Source organism: Oncorhynchus keta, chromosome 5, assembly GCF_023373465.1.
Source record: "Oncorhynchus keta strain PuntledgeMale-10-30-2019 chromosome 5, Oket_V2, whole genome shotgun sequence".
In the NCBI taxonomy this organism is placed as follows: domain Eukaryota; kingdom Metazoa; phylum Chordata; class Actinopteri; order Salmoniformes; family Salmonidae; genus Oncorhynchus; species Oncorhynchus keta.
Genome location: NC_068425.1, coordinates 14,076,936 through 14,100,526, shown reverse-complemented (window position 1 = coordinate 14,100,526; position 23,591 = coordinate 14,076,936). Strand labels below are relative to the sequence as shown.

Sequence of the window (23,591 nt, the reverse complement as noted above, 5' to 3'; positions counted from 1 at the left end):
TAGCCTCCCAGACACTTCCGCTGAAAAACATCCCCACAGCATGATGCTGCCACCACCATGCTTCACCGTAGGGATTGTGCTAGGTTTCTCCCAGACATGATGCTTGGCATTCAGGTCAAAGAGTTCAATCTTTGTTTCATCAGATCAGAGAATCTTGTTTCTCATGGTCTGAGAGTCTTTTAGGTGCCTTTTGGCAAACTCCAAGCAGGCTGTCATGTGCCTTTTACTGAGGAGTGGCTTGTCTGACCACTCTTCCATAAAGGCCTGATTGGTGGAGTGCTGCAGAGATGGTTATCCTTCTGGAAGGTTCTCACATCTCCACAGAGTAACTCTAAAGCTCTGTTAGAATGACCATCAGGTTCTTGGTCACCTCCCTGACCAAGGCCTTTTTCCCCCGATTGCTCAGTTTGGCCGGATGACCAGCTCTAGGAAGAGTCTCGATGGTTCCAAACTTCTTCCATTTAAAATTGACGGAGGCCGCTTTGTTCTTGGGGACCTTCAATCCTGCAGCCATTTTTTGGTACCTTTCCCCAGATCTGTGTCTCGACACATTCCTGTCTCGGACCTCTATGGACAATTGCTCTAACCTCATAGCTTGGTTTATGCTCTGACATGCACTGTCAACTGTGGGACCGTATATAGACAGGTGTGTGCCTTTCCAAATCATGCCCAATCAATTGAATTTACCACAGGTGGACTCCAATCAAGTTGCAGAAACATCTCAAGGATGATCAATGGAAACAGGATGCACCTGAGCTCAATTTCGAGTCTCATGGCAAAGGGTCTGAATACTTATGTAAATAAGGCATTTCTGTTTTTCTTTTTTTATAAAATAAATTAGCAAAAATGTCTAAAAAAACATTTTTGCTTTGACATTATGGGGTATTGTGTGTAGATCGATGAGGAACACATTTTATTTAATCAATTTTAGAATTAGGCTTGTAACGTTTCAAAATGTGAAAAAAGTCAAGGGGTCTGAATACTTTACGAATGTAGGTCGATAGATTTACCTAGGAAAAATACACAAATTCCTCACCACAATGTTTCGTTATGCTGACATAAATTTACATAAATTGACCAGGTGGGTGGATGAGTTATTTTATAAAATTCCCACGTTACCCTTAAAAATATTAGATTGGGAGTAATTAGCCATTGAAATTGGGAGTAATTAGCACTGTGACAACCAACTCATGATACAATCAACTCCTGAGACAACCAACCCGTGATACAACCAACCCCTGAGACAAACCACCCCTGAGACAAACCACAAACCACCCCTGAGACAACCCACCCCTGAGACAACCCACCCCTGAGACAACCCACCCCTGAGACAAACCACCCCTGAGACAAACCACCCCTGAGACAACCCACCCCTGAGACAAACCCACCCCTGAGACAACCCACCCCTGAGACAACCCACCCCTGAGACAACCCACCCATGAGACAAACCACCCCTGAGACAAACCACACCTGAGACAAACCACCCCTGAGACAACCCACCCCTGAGACAACCCACCCCTGAGATAAACCACCCCTGAGACAAACCACCCCTGAGAGAACCCACCTCGGAGACAAACCACAACCCACATCTGAGACAACCCACCCCTGAGACAACCCACCCCTGAGACAAACCACCCCTGAGACAAACCACCCCTGAGACAACCCACCCCTGAGACAACCCACCCCTGAGACAACCCACCCCTGAGACAAACCACCCCTGAGACAAACCACCCCTGAGACAACCCACCCCTGAGACAACCCACCCCTGAGAAAACCCACCCCTGAGACAAACCACCCCTGAGACAAACCACCCCTGAGACAACCCACCCCTGAGACAACCCACCCCTGAGACAACCCACCCCTGAGACAAACCACACCTGAGACAAACCACCCCTGAGACAAACCACACCTGAGACAAACCACCCCTGAGACAACCCACCCCTGAGACAACCCACCCCTGAGACAACCCACCCCTGAGATAAACCACCCCTGAGACAAACCACTCCTGAGAGAACCCACCTCAGAGACAAACCACAACCCACATCTGAGACAACCCACCCCTGAGACAACCCACCCCTGAGACAAACCACCCCTGAGACAAACCACCCCTGAGACAACCCACCCCTGAGACAAACCACCCCTGAGACAAACCACCCCTGAGAGAACCCACCTCTGAGACAACCCACCCCTGAGACAACCCACCCCTGAGACAACCCACCCCTGAGACAACCCACCCCTGAGACAACCCACCCCTGAGACAACCCACTCCTGAGACAAACCACACCTGAGACAAACCACCCCTGAGACAAACCACCCCTGATACAAACCACACCTGAGACAAACCACACCTGAGACAAACCACCCCTGAGACAAACCACCCCTGAGACAAACCACACCTGAGACAAACCACCCCTGAGACAACCCACCCCTGAGACAACCCACCCCTGAGACAACCCACCCCTGAGATAAACCACCCCTGAGACAAACCACTCCTGAGAGAACCCACCTCGGAGACAAACCACAACCCACATCTGAGACAACCCACCCCTGAGACAACCCACTCCTGAGACAACCCACCCCTGAGACAACCCACCCCTGAGACAACCCACCCCTGAGACAACCCACTCCTGAGACAACCAACCCCAATCTCCCCTGTGTATCAATAGTGTTGGGTCGCTGTAGTCTTTTAAAGAGCCAGTGTTTAATAATTCAACAGATCAAAGTAATAATTACAAAAGGCTCTGCTCAGAGCATCACAGGTGTTTTTCTCCCTCACAAATAAAATAGGCGCCGTCATTAACAATCTAGCTGTTCATATTTTAGGAGCAGGCTGTAACAAACAGACATTGTTGGGTTGCTATAGAAACCTCAAGGTTCACATGCCCATTACTTGGCTTTGACATTCAGCTGAAGAGGAATCAAAACAGAAGACTCGCTCCAAAGGATGAATAGAAAAACAATTGATTTATTCACCTGCGCCTGTCAATTCTGCTGTGGACAATTCATCTGCCAATATTCTTAGGATGACAGCTCATCACAACCATCTCAGTTTGGCGTTAATCAATCAAATAAATGTGTTAATCAATAACATAAGAAAATTCTGTTGACACGTATTGGATTTATTTGGTTCGTTCTTTTTTGATAAAAGTTCTGAAAAGTTCTAGAGTTATATATTAAAGATAAATTATAGACCATTTAAGTATTTCTAAGTGTTGTTCCCCCCCCCAAAAAATGTTCCCCGTTCGCTGAGTGTCTGACTGTGCATGTAGCTGTTGGTATTTTGGGATGTTTGATGTCTCCTTGGGGAAGACCAGATTGATCGAGGCATTTTAGAAACAGGTCCCATCTCTGGAGTAGAGGAGAGGGACACATTAAACATATTGGGTTTGTCCAGAATATTTGTAGTCCCCAGCACCAGACGAGGCCTTCTTCTCAGAGACAGAGGAACCTTTTCTTCATCCATTCTGAATGCTTGTGTGTGTGCAGCTGTATCTGTCAGACTGAATTTCTCCCTGGCTAACCATCAATATCCCTCTCTCCACTCAAGCCACACCAGAGATTGACTGCCTTTTCAAACTGCCTGACTAGAGACAGCTTTCGCTTTTCATTTTTAATAAATAGTTTCTTTGCAAGCGCTTTGAGATTCTATGTTGTAATGAAAAGTGCTATATTATTATTATTACTACCTGAGTGAATGAGTGTGTGAGTGAATATCCGTGTTTACATGCATGTGAGCGATTATAACTGCTGTTGATTCTGTGTGCCATTGAGCCTCACCCGTGAGGTAGCTGGTCTGGGCAGTGTGTGAGACTCACCCGTGAGGTAGTTGGTCAGGCCAGTGTGTGAGACTCACCCGTGAGGTAGCTGGTCAGGGCAGTGTGTGAGACTTACCCGTGAGGTAGTTGGTCAGGGCAGTGTGTGAGACTCACCCGTGAGGTAGCTGGTCAGGGCAGTGTGTGAGACTCACCCGTGAGGTAGTTGGTCAGGGCAGTGTGTGAGACTCACCCGTGAGGTAGTTGGTCAGGGCAGTGTGTGAGACTCACCCGTGAGGTAGCTGGTCAGGGCAGTGTGTGAGACTCACCCGTGAGGTAGTTGGTCAGGGCAGTGTGTGAGACTCACCCGTGAGGTAGTTGGTCAGGGCAGTGTGTGAGACTCACCCGTGAGGTAGTTGGTCAGGGCAGTGTGTGAGACTCACCCGTGAGATAGTTGGTTAGGGCAGTGTGTGAGACTCACCCGTGAGGTAGTTGGTCAGGGCAGTGTGTGAGACTCACCCGTGAGGTAGTTGGTCAGGGCAGTGTGTGACAGGGATGCTGCTGGCTGCTGAGGCTGATGGCTCCCTCCTCCCTCTCAGAGACTGGCTCCTCTGCACCTGCCTCAGAACACTGCTCTTCAGGTCCAGCAACGTCGTCATGCTCATTCACTACCTGGGGTCACAAGGAGAATAATTCACATGAACATGAGCCTAAAACATGTGTCAGGTTGTACAACAATGTTCAGTAAATGTCTGAAAATCCTTGTAATTGTTTATCCCAGTGTTTATTTGAACTACAGTTGGATATACAGTATCTACCACAGATGTGATATATCTACTTGAGGAGCTTCCCTTTGGCTACATAAACACAGGGCTAATCACAGTAATCACACCCTATTAACTCAATTATGCTCAACCCATGGCAGAAGGTACGTGCTATTTCTGTCCAAGGCTGACTGATATCGTATGCTGTTTGATTTCATCATAGACTTGCTGGTTGGCCACTGTTGTGACAAGCCTACCTGCAATAACTCTCATTAAAGCAATGCTCTCTCAAATCCTCCTCCGCCGACCCCCATCTACTGTAGCAGAGAGAAGTGCTGCTAAGATAGAAGTATCATCACCACAGACATCTAATTCATCCCTGACTTTGTTCTTAAGGGTCCTAGTTAAACTGTGATACGATGTGAGATTTCTAAAGAACAAGGCCATCGTTAGGTTCCACCTCAGTGAGTATGAGTCACTCTCCAGCCTCTGACCAGCTTGTATGGTGGCTGACACCAGTAGACACAGCAACAGTACAATGTAGAGGTAGAGAAAAAACTAAAAGGCACTAAAAGACAAGAAATGACATGGATAAAAGAGAGAGGGTTTGATTGATGGCAAAGTTTTTTTCAGGGGACAGATATACATTCTTTTCATCAGCTGACAGCAAATGTATTTTTTTTGTCACATCTCTGAGGGAAGAGGAAGAGAGACAGACTGGCAGCTCTGTGTTTTGCCTTCTCTTAAAACAGTGAAAGTGACACATTAAATAACAGCTAGCTAGACAATATATTTGTAATAGGGATTCATTCAATGTAACTGGTCGAGACACTTGTCTCGTACTTTTAGTTAGAATGTCAATAGTATCATCGATGTAGGTAATCATATGTCTATGATGCAACCAGTGTGGACGGTTCTGGATTGCAGTGCCCCTTGGATATGGGTCAAAAGAGTTACTGCCTATGAATGAAGTGGGTTTGAATCTCATGCCACTATTTCCTATACAGTGACAGCATAGTTAAACCCACATGATAAGAAGTACGGTTTTCATTTCACATTTTCATTTCTCAGGGGAGGCTTTTGTGAGAGAGATTTGTTATATATTGGTCAACTGTGTGCACCGTTTCATGTTTCCCCAAGGTCATAGACACCTGATGCCGTTTTAACCGAGCAAACTACTAACACCAGATACCTGCTTGTGTCTCAGATCCAATACTTGTCTGTTAGGTATACACTTGCAGCTCTGACTGGTGATAGTTAGCAAAGCATCACAGTCAGGGAGAAGCCTTCTCCCAGGTGAGCAGCTCATTTCAATTAGACGTGGCTGGCCTCCCAACTGGATGTCACTCTGTCTCAGTTGTCAAGTCCCAGTGACAAAAAACGAGTCAATGTACCAAGGAAACACTCACAGCCAAGTGAATATCTGTCTCTCTTACTCTCTCTCACACACACACACACACACACACACACACACACACACACACACACACACACACACACACACACACACACACACACACACACACACACACACACACACACACACACACACACACACACACACACACACCCGAACCTTAACAGGGACTGACGGCGTTGCTCAACACTGCGTTTCTCCTGTGAGAAGCCAGCGAGCCCCAGCAGCGAAAGGCTCCTTGCTGTTAGGGGATGGAGTGGTCTCTATGGTAACGGTGGAGGGAGAGAAGGGGGTTGGTAAATCCAGGTAGACAGAATTCTACCGAGGCAGGCTGCATAAATAATCACTTAATGTTATTATATCAGTCCCCCCCCCGGCCAGGCTAGCTTAACACACCACAGCACCAATGAGGAAAAAGTCGGTCCTGATCCCACCTAGATTCTCATCTCCTCATCTCCGTATTCAGGGAGGCTAAAGGACTGCAAATACCCCATCATCAGACTCCCAGGGAGCCAGAATGACACAGTTATTTCCAAAGCCAATTGTGATGGAGATAAAAAAAAATGGATTTATGACTCCTATCTATAAAAAAAAATATCCCATTCCGTCGCCGGGGACTCATCCTGCCGCTGATGTCATTATCATCCTTATAGATTGGTTCACCTACTGGTATCTATCAAATGACATCAGCCAGCCTAGACTGCTGCTGTAAAGTGTATCCATCCGTGGGACCCTGGAGTCTCACAGCAAGCTTTCTTGATCTCATTTCTTCAGGATTGAGTGAACAGATTCTGCCACGATATCTTTTTCAAAATAGAGGGCAGGCATTTTTATTAAATGTCATTTGAATTCCGTTGTTATCAATTAGTCCACAAGTGTTATCTATTTAGCCATGTTTGGTGACGATCCTGCCAGTCCCTCAGAATACAGATTGTTTAAATGATCTCGTTGGTCCTATGGGAGATCGACTTGATTATGTGCATGGACTGTAGTGTATATGGCCTACTGTGTGTGTTTGTGTGTGTGTGTGTGTGTGTGTGTGTGTGTGTGTGTGTGTGTGTGTGTGTGTGTGTGTGTGTGTGTGTGTGTGTGTGTGTGTGTGTGTGTGTGTGTGTGTGTGTGTGTGTGTGTGTGCGTGTGCGTGTGCGTGTGCGTGTGTGTGTGTGCGCGTGTGTGCGTGTGTGCGTGTGTGTGTGTTTTTTCTCTAATACAATTGTATTTCTCAATATTATTGTGGTTTTGGGACATACACTGGAAGTCATTCATTATATTATTTATTATGTTATGTATGTATGTTCAGGATGCTCTACAAACCACTGAAATGTCAAGAATGCTTTTCATTAACGACTGGCAATCAAATGGACATTCTGCAAAATGATAATTAAATAATAAGATATCCACATAATAAAGATATCCACATGTTGACCTTCCGCTTTGTCAAAATGTAATTACATTCAAAGGCACACAAAAACAACATCATTATGGAACCAACCCAATTAATCGCTATCTATTTGATTGATGAATCCTTTGTGTGTGGGCCAAACAAGTGGTCACTCAGGCCCACAGACTGAAACCTGTGTGAATGGCTCATCTACAGATAATCAGGGGGAAAGGACCTTATTGATTTGACAAGGGCTCACTTACAGTGGGGCAAAAAAGTATTTAGTCAGCCACCAATTGTGCAAGTTCTCCCACTTAAAAAAGATGAGAGAGGCCTGTAATTTTCATCATAGGTACACTTCAACTATGACAGAAAAAATGAGAAAAAGTTTCCAAAAAAATCACATTGTAGGATTTTTAATGAATTTATTTGCAAATTATGGTGGAAAATAAGTATTTGGTCAATAACAAAAGTTTATCTCAATACTTTGTTATATACCCTTTGTTGGCAATGACAGAGGTCACAATACATGGCCCCATTCATTCTTTCCTTTACACGGATCAGTCGTCCTGGTCCCTTTGCAGAAAAACAGCCCCAAAGCATGATGTTTCCACCCCCATGCTTCACAGTAGGTATGGTGTTCTTTGGATGCAACTCAGCATTCTTTGTCCTCCAAACATGACGAGTTGAGTTTTTACCAAAAAGTTCTATTTTGGTTTCATCTGACCATATGACATTCTCCCAATCTTCTTCTGGATCATCCAAATGCTCTCTAGCAAACTTCAGACGGGCCTGGACATGTACTGGCTTAAGCAGGGGGACACGTCTGGCACTGCAGGATTTGAGTCCCTTGCGGCGTAGTGTGTTACTGATGGTAGGCTTTGTTACTTTGGTCCCAGCTCTCTGCAGGTCATTCACTAGGTCTTGTCATTCACACCGTTCTTGTGATAATTTTGACCCCACGGAGTGAGATCTTGCGTGGGGCCCCAGATCGAGTGAGATTATCAGTGGTCTTGTATATCTTCCATTTCCTAATAATTGCTCCCACAGTTGATTTCTTCAAACCAAGCTGCTTATCTATTTCAGATTCAGTCATCCCAGCCTGGCGCAGGTCTACAATTTTGTTTCTGGTGTCCTTTGACAGCTCTTTGGTCTTGGCCATAGTGGAGTTTGGAGTGTGACTGTTTGAAGTTGTGGACAGGTGTCTTTTATACTGATAACAAGTTCAAACAGGTGCCATTAATACAGGTAACGAGTGGAGGACATAGGGGGCCTCTTAAAGAAGAAGTTACAGGTCTGTGAGAGCCAGAAATCTTGCTTGTTTGTAGGTGACCAAATACTTATTTTCCACCATAATTTGCAAATAAATTCATTAAAAATCCTACAATGTGATTTTCTGGATTTTCCCCCCTCATTTTGTCTGTCATAGTTGAATTGTACCTATGATGAAAATTACAGGCCTCTCTCATCTTTTTAAGTGGGAGAACTTGCACAATTGGTGGCTGACTAAATACTTTTTTGCCCCACTGTATGTCCAACACAAACATAACAGCCATACTAGAGTCCTGGGCATTGTGACATGGCAGACAGAACATGTTGGGCTGGGAGCTCCACAAACCTTTAAAGGCTCTTGTTGAACATGGAGAGAAAATTCCTCACATGGAATGGGGAGACATAGCTACAGTATCATTGGGATCTGTGTGCATGTCTAGATAGATAAGGGCTCTGATCCCCTCTAGGCTTTGGCAGAACCAACGGATGACAATCAGAGGTTCCACGGTAGCAGCTTATTCTCAGCAGCCCCTGCACAGCCAATCTGATAGGGTGATCAGCGGGCGCTCAATTCAGGATTGACATAAGACTGACACTTTGCATCTGAGATCGATAGGCAGTGAATATTTGTCAGTGTTGGTGGGATTGAGTCTGGGAGCTGTTTAACAGCATGGGTAAAGTCTTTCTGTGCTAGTTAGGCTATACAAAGACACAATCTGGCAACACAGCAGAAACTACTTAGAGATCCACATGAACACGGGCATACTGCAGGGAGCAACAATTCTCTATTCAATGAGAATTCACTTTTATGACTATTCTCTGAATACACTGGGTACATGCAATGCATTACATGATATGTAAAACAACACAGACTGGTTATGTTATGTAGATAAGGAAGGTCTCCTCTCTATTCTACTCAACTCAACTCTCAATACAAACACAACATCAAACACAACACAATATCAACCATGGTGACTATGACAGGAGATATTATATTATATGAAAGGTTGCATGATGGTGAGGGTAAATGCTTATGAGCTCGATCCTTGACAAAACCATGATCCTTTGTGAAGGGACAAATGAATGATTCACAGCGTGTTCGTCTCTCTTTCGAAAAAAGGACCGGGGGGAACCCTTCAACCAACATAATACGACCTGGATCCGTAGACTCATAGTATACGTAGGCCTACTATAAGGGCCAAATTGACATACCCTCTCACTCCACCTTTTCACAAGTTGCTCTTTTGGCTATTTAAGGAGAGAGAGAGAGGGGTGCGGGGAATATACAGGGTTAGCCGGTGTTTTTTATAGCACCAGTAGTGCTGAGAGTGTGACTCATAGGGCTAAGCTCTAGAATCAAGTAGCCTCTAACCTGCAGCATCTAAAGTAGAGGTTTTAGAGGCTCTAAAGTAGCCACTAACCTGCATCCTCTAAAGTAGAGTCTTTAGAGGCTCTAAAGTAGTCTCTAAAGCTCCGAGGGAAGAAACTGTACCACACAGACAGATTTAAAATGTCAATCAAAAAGAGAATGGATTTTTTTTTATAGCCATAGATGTAACCATAGATGTGGGAACAACCATTCAAGTGACTGTTGTGTTTAGAATGATGTCTCTGCGACAGCGATTTCAAATCAACCGTGTTTTTTCATATCTCAAACTGAAGTGACCGTTACAGAACCAAGCAATCAGACAATCACATGTCACAATACATTAGGCATAACCCAAAAATAACAGCACTATCAAACTGTATGCTAATGTTACTCTCAATACAGCACTGTGAATGCACTGTGCAGACATAACATGACTATTCTGTAATTGTTCTCTTTGTATAAGATTGAGAGACCTATTTTCTCAAGAGAACTCACGGGGGACTTCTAAGAATTATGTGAAACAAAATGGTAAAAGAAAATTGGATTCAGCGTTTTCTGTCTTCTGGGACATTACGATGTGTGTCCAGAGGCACATTTTGTTAAATTATTTTGATTAGTGTAATATGATGCAGGATTAATTACAGGCTATGAAGCTACTCATGTAGGAGAGGCAAAATTCAGTGGAGGAAATAATATTTTCTTCACTGAATGCATCCACTTGGTACATGATGATGAAATGTAATTCCTTATTAAAACTCTAAGTGATTACTTTCTAGGTGTAGTGGAAATACAACAACACCTGTCTGAGTTATTTGTCTCCTTAAGATACTTAACGAGCTCCTTCTAAGTGAACAATTAGGACCCCGCTTGTTTTTGTTTACATCTAAAGAGCTTCATTAAAAAAGGAAATCATATTCCTGCAATCTGCATAACAGTCATACATCTCCCTGGCACATGCAAATCGTCTGAGTGCAGAGTGTATTGCCACAAAGACCAGACTGATTATGCATCAAACCTCATCATTGAAATGCACAAATGAGGGCCAATATCGCACAATTATTGGAGAGAGACCATCGGTACTTTCAGAAGTATTGTTAAAAGTTAAAAGGGAGGTTACCAGGAGTGATTGCTATAACGAACACACCAACCATCCCTACGTCAGGTTAGTCCGTTTCCAAGACAACTGCATGATATATACATAAGACAGGTTCTCTTGGCGAATACATCCCTCATGCAGAAAACTATGCTTCATGACAATTTTGCAGGACTGGATGATTGGGGAGAAGTATGCTCTACAAAGGATTCTGATTGTACAGTAATGGAGATTTGTTGAGAGCACTATAAGTGTAACTATGCAGTTATTATCAATTCACACATCTAGCCTTTAAGTGAAAATAATAATTGACATACATACTTCTGTATTTAAAAAAAAAAGGTGTGTGCATCTCTGCCTGTCTGTTTCTTAAATTATTTCTACATGCCAAATAAGAGTTTCAGTTCAGCAAGGTTGGGTTGCCTTGACCAATGTAGGGAACAGGTTGCAGCTTTTCTAAACGTATCATTGACATGAACAACTAAGATGGAACAATAGGATGAAATCCTTTGAAAGATCACATGCAGAGTGCATGTTAGAGAACACAAGATCCTCTGAAAGATAGTGCGTACCATTAACCCAACATCATGTTGAGGAAATGAAATCACCTGTTCCTACTTTTCTTCTGGTCAATAATCAACCAACAGATCAACCAAAAGCATCATGAATAACTAGGATTTAATTTTAAAACCGAAATTAATATTACTGGATTCTGAGGGGATGGATAAACAACTTTTTCTGAGAATAATACACTTAAAGGGGGACTAGCAGCTAAGTGACAACAAAACGACATTCATACACATAAGATTAACCATGGCATAAAATATGTATCTGTCAACTTTTTAAAATATTCGTTGATTATGCACGCAAGTTGGTTACAATTCAATTCAACAGGTATGGAAGCAATGAAATGTCCCCTCCAAAATGTTCACATATTGAAACAGAATACAATCAATAATGCAAAGTGCTCTTTTCATCTTTAAAACAGACATGGAATAGAGATGGTATACGCGCAACTAAATAAAGTTGAAATGCTGTAGATAAAGAAAAATAATGCTCACCTGTAGCTTTCTCATTCACAGTTGCGATGTGCGTATGTTTTTGCTTGCGTCTCTGAGTTCCTGTTTTGGCACAACAAAATCGACGGAAAATAGGTGTTTGTCTCTTTAAGATAGTAGATAGTCATCGGCCGCAATAAACGTTAATTTATTTTATTTGATCACAGACAAACGCTCTCATTTTTCCCGGAGATGTTTTCTTCTTCACTCATGCTATACCGGTGGTCTCCATATATAGTCACAGGAAGTGAAGGCACACTTTCGCCGCAACGGGCTGTTGCGGAGGGATGTAAGAAATACACTGTGAAGAAGAGGGTAGATCTACCTGTAACATTTAGCTAGCTATAACTGTGTCTTCTGTCATAATCATCTGCTATAGCTTCAACATTATACAATAATAAAGGATATTTGTGTTCAGCCAACTACACCAGCATTAACACAAGGGGTTATTGTTTATTTGGTACAGGGAACAGTTGATGGAATATGTACCTGAAGTCAAACATTATCAAGTCAAAAGGTAAACGGGCCAGATTTGGCCTGCGAGTTTTATTATTAGACATAAAAGATTGTAAAACACCATGAAACCAACGCCAAGTGATTTAAATGTTGGAAATCTGTTCCCAAGTATTCCCAAGCGTAATACAGAGAAACATGTAACTATACACAGATGTAAGCAAGGTTTGAAATGATTGTTTAAGTCAAATATTGTATCTGTTTGGGCTTCTTGGTGTCAATATGCGGTCTAAAAATGATTTATAATTATGTTCCTGCCCCCCGACCATCAGCTCAAGAAAAAAAACTAACCCTGACTTAATATAGTGGATGATCCCTTCTGTTAATGATGGAAATTATAAATAATAGGCATGACAACAGGTATTTAGGTGGAGCTGTCTGCCTCCCAACCAGATCCAAAATATACAAATTCTAGTAAAAGCTTACAAGACTCATGCTATTGAAATAAATGTGTACCTCATCTTCACTCCTCAACTGAGTGAAGATGCCAAATAAACATTAATGGTATTTGTATTAAGGTCCAACACAGTGATTAACTTACAGGCTTGACATTTCTCAAGCTTGCTCCTTGTACTGAGACTACTGAGAAGAGGTGAGATCCTACAGAGTTATACTGAAGAGATTCATTAAAAGCACTGGGAGAAATATAATTGACTGTGACTTGTTCCCTCATAACCGAACAATGAGTCAGGCAGAAAAAAAATGGTTTTGAATTGTATCACAGAAATAGCTTGACACAAGGTATGCTCAGTGATGTCCACACTATCCATGGAATAAAAATACATCTTTCAGGTACACCAGACAATCTGACCTTAATGGCAATGTACTGTTATAATCTCCAACCGGCACAGCCAAAAGAGGACTGGCCACCCCTCAGAGCCTGGTTCCTCTCTGGGTTTCTTCCTAGATTCCTGCCTTTCTAGGGAAATTTTCCTAGCCACCGTGCTTCTATATCTGCATTGCCTGCTGTTTGGTGTTTTAGGATGGGTTGCTGTATAAGCACTTTGTGACATCTGCTAATGTAAAGGGCTTTTTTATTTTATCTTACTAGGCAAGTCAGTTAAGAACAAATTCTTATTTTCAGTGACAGCCTAGGAACAGTGGGTTAACTGCCTGTTCAGGGGCAGAATGACAGACTGGTACCATGTCAGCTCGGGGATTTGAACTTGCAACCTTCCTAGCCCAACAATCTAACCACTAGGCTACCCTGCCGCCCCATCTGCTATAGCTTCAATACATGTGATTGATTGACAACAATTGTGTGGTGCGAAAGAGAGACAAGAATCAGAAGCATGTTTGAAATAACTCCAAGGTCTCGCAAAAACATGTTTCAAATTGTCTATCGATTGGTTCAATAGTTCATTTTACACATCCTAGCATAGACCCCATGGGAATGAAGCTGGTCATGAGGGTCAGACTGAAGACAATCTACAATCACTCTGAATGGCTGTCACTCAGGGGATCAGATGTTCCACCCCCCAATGGGATGTAATATTGAGTGACATGGAGATGTACTCACTTACAAATATATATATATATATATATACAGTACTCCATATAAAAAGGTAATATAATATATATATATATATATATACAGTGGGGCAAAAAAGTATTTAGTCAGCCACCAATTGTGCAAGTTCTCCCACTTAAAAAGATGACAGAGGCCTGTAATTTTCATCATAGCTCCACTTCAACTATGACAGACAAAATGACCAAAAAAATCCAGAAAATCACATTGTAGGATTTTTAATGAATTTATTTGCACATTATGGTGGAAAATAAGTATTTGGTCACCTACAAACAAGCAAGATTTCTGGCTCTCACAGACCTGTAACTACTTATTTAAGAGGCTCCTCTGTCCTCCACTCGTTACCTGTATTAATGGCACCTGTTTGAACTTGTTATCAGTATAAAAGACACCTGTCCACAACCTCAAACAGTCACACTCCAAACTCCACTATCGCCAAGACCAAAGAGCTGTCAAAGGACACCAGAAAAAAACACCATACCTACTGTGATACATGGGGGTGGAAACATCATGCTTTGGGGCTGTTTTTCTGCAAAGGGACCAGGACGACTGATCCGTGTAAAGGAAAGAATGAATGGGGCCATGTATCGTGAGATTTTGAGTGAAAACCTCCTTCCATCAGCAAGGGCATTGAAGATGAAACGTGGCTGGGTCTTTCAGCATGAGAATGATCCCAAACACACCGCCCGGGCAACGAAGGAGTGGCTTCGTAAGAAGCATTTCAAGGTCATGGAGTGGCCTAGCCAGTCTCCAGATCTCAACCCCAGAGAAAATCTTTGGAGGGAGTTGAGGGTCCATGTTGCCCAGAAACAGCCCCAAAACATCACTGCTTTAGAGGAGATCTGCATGGATGAATGGGCCAAAATACCAGCAAAAATGTGTGAAAACCTTGTGAAGACTTACAGAAAACGTTTGACCTCTGTCATTGCCAACAAAGGGTATATAACAAAGTATTGAGATAAACTTTTGTTATTGACCAAATACCAGCTAACTAGCTACAAGCTACTTAGTCATTGTTCGTTTTTTTTAACCTGGATAACACTCGCCAGTCCAGCCCCCCTGCCCCATCCACCGCTGCCCCTGGACTCTGATCACTTGGCTACATAGCTGATGCACGCTGGACTGTCCATTAATCACGGTACTCCATTCTGCTTGTTTGATTTATCTGTCGGCACACTCTGCTAACCCTGATGTCCTTGCCGTGTCTGAATCCTGGCTCAGGAATGCCAGAGATTTTACCTATAACATCTTGTTAGAACTGCCTAGGGGATTAGTTGTTGTCTCAGAGATAGCCCATTGTTTTAGCAAACAGTTCGAACTACTAATTCAACACCTGTGATTACTGTATGCCTTGACCCCTCAGCTATGTCTCTCACCAAATGTCAATATGCTGTTGTATAAACTGGGTTGCTCAGGTTAGATTCAATCAAATTGTTTACAAGCCTAACTCACAATGGAGCCCCTAGTCCCATCCTCATACTGGCCCTGATACCTCCGCTGTCTTTCTCAGCGACCACTCCCATTGCCATATGCCGGTGACGACCACCCATTACTAAAAACCAGCATGTCCAGAGATGGAAAACATTGACCTCATCCCATCACCCAGTGCCTGGTCATTCTGGTCATAACTTCCTACCATTTTAGATAAGCATGCTGTCAAAAAATGCAGAACTAAGAACAGCACCCCACCATACCCCTGTCTGCGCATTATGCCCTGCAATATATTCTACCATGCCCAGAAACCTGCTAAGGCCAGCTCCTCTTAATCTCCTGTCCCCAAAAAGTTCTAGGGACCAGTTTTGAGAACAAGAGCCTCCTTAGCCGCACCCTCATACTACGGTCACCACCGATAAATCCATGATTCTGTTCCAAGCATTTTCAACGGGTGATGTGGAGGCCAAACCCAGGCCCCGCATGTCCCCAGGCACCCTCATTTGTTGACAGATGTTCTGAGATCGCAAAAGCCTTGGTTTCATGCATGACAACATCAGAAGCCTTCTCCCTAAGTTTGTTTTACTGAGATCAATGCTTTAGCACACTCTGCAACCCTACAGATGTCCTTGCCGTGTCTGAATCCTGGCTCAACAAACAGGGAAGGCCACCAAAAATGCAGAGATTTCCATAAACCCAACTATAACATCTTCCGTCAAGATAGAACTGCCAAAGGGGGAGGAGTTGCAGTTCTACTTTGCAGAGATAGCCTGCAAAGCATGTCCTCTCATACTTTCCAGGTCCATACCCAAACAGTTCGAACTACTAATTCTGAAAATTACTCGGCCCTCATTCACAGAAATAAGTCAATCTCACTGTTGCCGCCTGCTACCGACCCCTCAGCAGCTGTGCCCTGACACCATTTGTGAATTGATTGCCCCCATCTAGCGAAAATTCAGAGTTTGTTCTGTTAGGTGACCTAAACTGGGTCATATGCTTAACACCAAACTGGCAGTCCAGTGCCATCCGTTTTGTCACTAAAGCTTAGATGCCCTCAATCTCACACAAATCATCAAGGAACCCACCAGGTACAAGCCTAAACTCTGTATCTCAGTTCACTGGTCAGATGGCACCCATCATAGACGCTCCAGCATCCTGACCAACAGTCCCCGCCTTTCGTTCCAGTATGCAACTGTTCAGGGAAGTCAGGAACCAAACATACACGCAGTCAGTCAGGAAAGCTAAGGCCAGCATTTTCTTCAGGCAGAAGTTTGCATCCTGTAGCTCCATTTATAACAGTGTTAATCTGCAATAAAAGTTCTGGGACACTGTGAAGTCCATGGAGAACAAGACTCCATGTGTAACTCTCCCAGCTGCCCACTGCACTGAGGCAAATGGGAAACTTGTTCTCACCACCTGGTTAAATAAAGGTGAAATAAATAAATCCATGATTTTTTATCGCAAAAAACTTAAAAATCCTACAATGTGATTTTCTCATTTTGTCTGTCATAGTTGAAGTGTACCTATGATGAAAATTCCAGGCCTCTCTCATCTTTTTAGGTGGGAGAACTTGCACAATTGGTGGCTGACTAAATACTTTTTTTGCCCCACTGTATATATCTCATTTACAACTGCGACCTGGCCAAGATAAAGCAAAGCAGTGCGACAAAAACAACAACACAGAGTTACACATAAACAAACGTACAGTCAATAACACAATAGAAAAATCTACGTACATGGTGTGCAAATGTAGATGAGCAGGGAGGTAAGGCAATAAATAGGCCATGGAGGCGAAATAATTACAATTTAGCATTAACACTGGAGTGACAGATGATGATGTGCACGTAGAGACACTGGGGTGCAAAAGAGCAAGAGGACAAGTAACAATATGGGGATGTGGTAGTTGGGTGTGCTATTTACAGATGGGCTGTGTACAGGTACAGTGATCGGTAAGCTGCTCTGACAGCTGATGCTTAAAGTTAGAGAGGGAGATATAAGACTCCAGCTTCAGTGATTTTTGCAATTCGTTCCAGTCATTGGCAGCAGAGAACTGGAAGGAAAGGCGGCCAAAGGGAGTGTTGGCTTTGGGGGTGACCAGTGAAATATACTTGCTGGAGCACGTGCTACGGGTTATGGGTGGGTGTTGCTATGGTGACCAGTGAGCTGAGATAAAGGCAGGGCTTTCCATAGCATAGACTTATAGATGACCTGGAGCCAGTGGGTTTGGCGACAAATATGTAGTGAGGGCCAGCCAAAGAGAGCATACAGGTCGCAGTGGTGGGTAGTATATGGGGCTTTGGTGACAACACAGATAGCACTGTGATAGACTACATCCAGTTTGCTGAGTAGAGTGTTTGAGGCTATTTTCTAAATGACATCTCCGAAGTCAAGGATCGGTAGTCAGTTTTATGAGGGTATGTTTGGCAGCATGAGTGAAGGAGGCTTTGTTTGCGAAATAGGAAGCTGATTCTAGATTTAATTTTGGATTGGAGATGCTTAATGTGAGTCTGGAAGGAGAGTTTACAGTCTAACCAGACACCTAGCTATTTGTAGTTATCCACATATTCTAAGTCAGAACCGTCCAGAGTAGTGATGCTAGACGGGCGGGAGGGTACAAGCAGCAATCGTTTGAAGAGCATGCACATAGTTTTATTTGCATTTAAAAGCATTTGGAGGCCTCGGAAGTAGTGTTGTATGGCATTGAAGCTTGTTTTGGAGGTTGGTTAGCACAGTGTTCAAAGAAGGGCCAGATGTATACAGAATGGTGTTGTCTGAGTTGAGGTGTATCAGAGAATCACCAGCAGCAAGAGCGACATCATTGATAAATACAGAGAAAAGAGTCGGCCCGAGAATTGAACCCTGTGGCACCCCCATAGAGACTGCTAGAGGTCCGGACAACCGGCTCTCCGATTTGACACACTGAACTCTATCTGAGAAGTAGTTGGTGAACCAGGCGAGGCAGTCATTTGAGAAGCTAAGGCTAATGAGTATGCCGATAAGAATGTGGTGATTGACAGAGTTGAAAGCCAGGTCGATGAAGACGGCTGCACAGTACTGCACAGTACTTATCGATGGCGGTTATGATATCGTTTAGGACCTTGAGCGTGGCTGAGGTGCACCCATGACTAGCTCGGAAACCAGATTGCATAGTGGAGAAGGTACGGTGGGATTCAAAATTGTCGGTGATCTGTTTGTTCATTTGGCTTTCGAAGATTTTAGAAAGGCAGGGCAGGATGGATATAGGTCTATAACAATTTGGGTCTAGAGTGTCACCCCATTTGAAGAGGGGGATGGCCGCGGCAGCTTTCCAATCTTTGGGGATCTCAGACGATACGAAAGATAGGTTGACTAGGCTAGTAATAGTTGCAACAATTTCCACTGATAATTTTAGAAAGAGAGGGTCCAGATTATCAATCACAGCTGATTTGTAGGGATCCAGATTTTTCTCTTTCAGAACATCAGCTGTCTGGATTTGGGTGAAGGAGACGGGGGGGCGTGGGGCTTGGGCAAGTTGCTGCAGTGGGTGCTGAGATGTTGGCCGGGGCAGGGGTAGCCAGGTGGAAAGCATGGCCAGCCGTAGAAAAATGCTTATTGAAATGATCGATTATCGTAGATGACAATGTTTCCTAGCCTCAGAGCAGTGGGCAGCTGGGATGAGGGGCCTTATTCTCCATGGACTTTTACAGTGTCCCAAAACTTTTTGGAATTAGTGCTACAGGATGCAAACTTCAATCCTTCCTCACACAATTACATTTTACATTTATCCAGAGCATACATTTTCATTTTTCATACTGGTCCCCGTGGGAATCGAACCCACAACCATCGCCGCAGGAAGACGACTGAGCCAACGGGACCCAATGCCAGGCATTGATCTGTATGAGCTGTTAACTCAGAATGTGTGAACTCTGAATTGGTGTGAACTTTGAATCTCCTATACCCAATGCTTAACGCTTAATTGGCCCACACAGTAGAAAAGGCTTTCTGCTTGGGTGATGTCTTTTCCCCCCAACTCAGTTTAGCATAGTCGATAGCCACACGCTGTTCGCTACTTGGTTAATTAATAAAAGGAAAATTCCATGTAAAAACACATCATACTATGACACTTTCTGTATTTTGAAAGTCAGTGGTGGAAGAAGTATTCAATTGTCATACTTGAGTAAAAGTAAAGATACCTTAATAGAAAATTACTCACATAAAAGTGAAAGTCACCCAGTAAAATAGTACTTGAATAAAATACTAAAAGTATCTGGTTTTAAATGTAGTTAAGTACAGTGATGGGAAAAGTACACACTTGTCATACTTGAGTAAAAGTATATGCTATGCATCAAATTCATTATATTAAGCAAACCAGACTGCACACATTTTTTTACAGACAGACAGGGGCACACTCCAACAGTCATAGATCATTTACAAACGCAGTATTTGTGTTTAGGGAATCCGCCAGATCAGAGACAGTACGGATGACGACGCGTTATATTGATAGGTGCATGAATTGGACCATAATGCTGTCCTGCCTGAGCATTTGAAATGTAACAAGTACTTTTCAGTGTCAGGGACAATGTATGGGAGGAAGTACAAATTTTGTTTTGGAATGTTGTCAAAAATATAAATAGTGAAGTAGATACCCCCAAAAAATACTTAAGTAGTACATTAAAGTATTTTTACTTAAGTACTTTACACCACTGATGAAAGTTCTATATCTTGAAAACTCGATTGCTGACAAGCAAAACATTTTGGGACTGTATCAATAGTGGACTAACCTGGAGCGCTGGAATTCTCTTCCGATTTCATGGTTAGGTAGAATATCCCTCTTGAAAATGATTGTTTTACCTAGACTACTTAACCCAATCCAAATCATCCCGGTCTTATTTTCCAATAAAGTAATAAAATGTTTAAAAGGCTGGTTAAGTTCCTTTATATGTAGTAAACGCAAGCCAAGAGTTAAGATGGCAATATTGCAGCTGCCAGGTTCTATAGGGCTCTTATATCTGCCCAATATGAGGTTTTATAAGTGGTGTGCACACTTAAGGCATATTACTGACTGGATAACAAATGATGACTCCTCTATTTGGTTAGATATTGAGACTTCTTTTTAAAAAAAAACCCTTGCAGGATCTTTTATTTTTCAGAAGCTTCAAATCTATAAAAGATAGCTGCAATAATCCCATTACACATAATACACTCAAAGCATGGAGATCAGTTCAACGTTTTGAGGGAAGGTCCAAACTAACCTCTGCTCTTACAGTGACTCTTAACAACCCTGATTTTGTAACAGGATTGCTGGATGTTGGCTTTAACCTTTGGCTTAATAAGGGCATAGGCAGACTAAATGATTTATTAGCTGACAAGATTCTAATGTCATTGGAGCAGATGGTTGAGAAATATCAGCTCCTAAATCAAATCAAAATCAAATCAAATGTATTTATATAACCCTTTGTACATCAGCTATTATCTCAAAGTGCTGTACAGAAACCCAGCCTAAAACCCCAAACAGCAAGCAATGCAGGTGTAGAAGCAGGAAAAGCAGGAAACGTCTGTAAGTTCATTTTATGATGCTTTAAGGCCCTTTTCTACTGTAGACACACAAGGTGTCAAGCCAGTGTGGGAGAATGAACTGTCTGTTACTATTCGACGAGGAGATGTGGGAGTACATTTGGAGATATGCATGTTTTCTTTTCCAAATTACAAAAGGTACTATTCTAATGTCTTTCAAGAAATTGAACAAATTCTAGGGGTCGACCTAGAATTGGTCCTGGTTTCTTTTCTGTTAGGTCTCCCGAGTAGGCATGTTACTTCTGTGGGTAAGAGAAGGTTGTAAAACATCTTTACCTTCGCAGAAGAAAAACATCCTCTTACAGTGGATTGCTGACAAGGTCCCATCTTTTTGGTCCTTCTGTAGCTCAGTTGGTAGAGCATGGCACTTGTAACGCCAGGGTAGTGGGTTCGATCCCCGGGACCACCCATACGTAGAATGTATGCACACATGACTGTAAGTCGCTTTGGATAAAAGCGTCTGCTAAATGGCATATATATTTTAAAGGTTGGCATAAGATACTATTTCAATGGGTTCCATTGGAATATTTGACATGTACATTACATTCTAAAACAGATCAGTTGTACAAAGTGTGGGAACCTTACCTGAATTACCAATAACCTGATTTATCAGCTATAATGCTGCAAGGATTCTCTTAGAACTTAACTTGTCTCATGATTACAATGTGCATTCCGTGTATTGGGGCTATTTCCTTTATTTAAACCAAGCTTTAGTGTTCAATTTCCATTTTTTGTTCGTTTTTTTTATTCTTATTTTATATTTCTGTTTTATCTCTTAATATGGAAGACAACTTACAATAAATGAAACAAATACCAAAAGATAGTTTTTGAGTGGTATTTTGGCTCTAGCCTAATATGGGAAGGGCTGCTACTAAACCAGACTTTGGCTCAGAAAAGACCATAGCTGGCTTCCTCCTTGTGAACCTATAATGCACTTGAAGGTTGGCCACCAATAGTGACAGCATTCATTTTAGGGTTCCATGTTATTTGATGGTGGGCCGTATGGTGTACTGTTGTGAATAGGTTGCAGGATATCAAATAGTAGGGTGATACATGCTACACCCATCTAAGGACCCATCTTTCCTAACTTTTGACAGGTTTTCAGATCAGAAGCTTTTTCCCTCTGGATTGTGGAGGCTATTTTGCCTGCTTATTCAAATGCTGTCCAAGAGTCCGCGCAGGGGTTCTGAGTCACAGCATGGGTGTTACCACCTCCTGGGCACTGCTCAGAGGTGATCTGTTGAGGACATCTGTGCTGCAACCGTCTGGGCATCCATGCACACATTGTGGGGTTTTGTAATTGGATTATTACAGACTTTTAACTAGTGTACGTACGGGGCCCCAAGCCTCTAAGGTCTCTCCTGTGCATTGAGAGTGAGTATGCCACATTACTCAGTGTGATTGTAGATCACCTTCAGCCTGAGTTAAATGTATTACATGTTACTCCCATGAGCCAGGAAACCAAGATTTCATATTGTAATCAGACTTTTTACAATAGGCCCACAATGACTCTTTTAGAGAAGTGATAAACTACATGAGAAAATGTGTTTTTCTTTCACACAACTTGATGGCAACTTGAGAGGGTCTCCTTCCCAATTCCCATGAACCAGCATGGAGGAAGTGAAAGGCATCATCACCAACAACCCTTAGCTTCCCTGTAAGATACTACACATCGCTCTCTCCCTCTCTTTTGCGCACACATATTAATTAAGCGGCTGCTGGGGTTAGGTGCCTCTCCACATGCTGCAATTATTCCACACACAGCCAGTGAAGAAAAAGCTCAATTTCATGGCACAGGGATGGACACTTCCCAAATCGAACCACTTTAGCGCCAGTGGAAAAGCCAAGGCGCAACAGGATCTTGTGATTAGGCTGTTCACATCCATTGATCTGCTGAAGGAAAGGCAATTCAAGGGCACTTTTAATTGACTTCAGTTATGTGGATGGAATTATACTGAACGACAATATAAACGCAGCATGCAAAGTGTTGGTCCCTTGTTTCATGAGCTGAAATAAAACATTCCAGAAATGTTCCATACTCACAAAAACCTTATCTCTCTCAAATCTTTTTCACAATTTTGTTTACATCCCTGTTAGTGAGCATTTCTCCCTTGCCAAGATAATCCATCCACCTGACAGGTGTAGCATTTCAAGAAGCTGATTAAACAGCATGATCATTACACAGGTGCAGCTTGTGCTGGGGACAATAAAAGGCCACTCTAAAATGTGCAGTTTTGCCACACAACACAATGCCACAGATATCTCAAGTTTTGAGGGAGCGTGCAACTGGCATGCTAACTGCAGGAATGTCCACCAGAGCTGTCACCAGATAATTAAATGTTCATTTCTCTACCATAAGCTGCCTCCAACATCGTTTTAGAGAATTTGGCAGTGCGTCCAACCCGGCCTCACAACCGCAGACCACGTGTAACCACGCCAGCCCAGAACCTCCACATCTGG

At 42.9% G+C, this 23,591-nt stretch overlaps 1 protein-coding gene across 1 annotated transcript in view; it reads right to left on the bottom strand.

Moving 5' to 3' along the window:
* Positions 1-12,335, bottom strand: part of baiap3 (BAI1 associated protein 3) — a 40,664-nt gene extending 28,329 nt beyond the window's left edge. The window contains exons 1-2 of the mRNA XM_052518765.1: positions 12,110-12,335; positions 4,272-4,424 (exon numbers count right to left, since the gene is read on the bottom strand). Coding sequence (XP_052374725.1) covers positions 4,272-4,417 — 146 coding nt within the window. The 5' untranslated portion in view covers positions 4,418-4,424; positions 12,110-12,335. The remainder of the gene's footprint in view (positions 1-4,271; positions 4,425-12,109) is intronic.
* Positions 12,336-23,591: the final 11,256 nt, after the last annotated feature.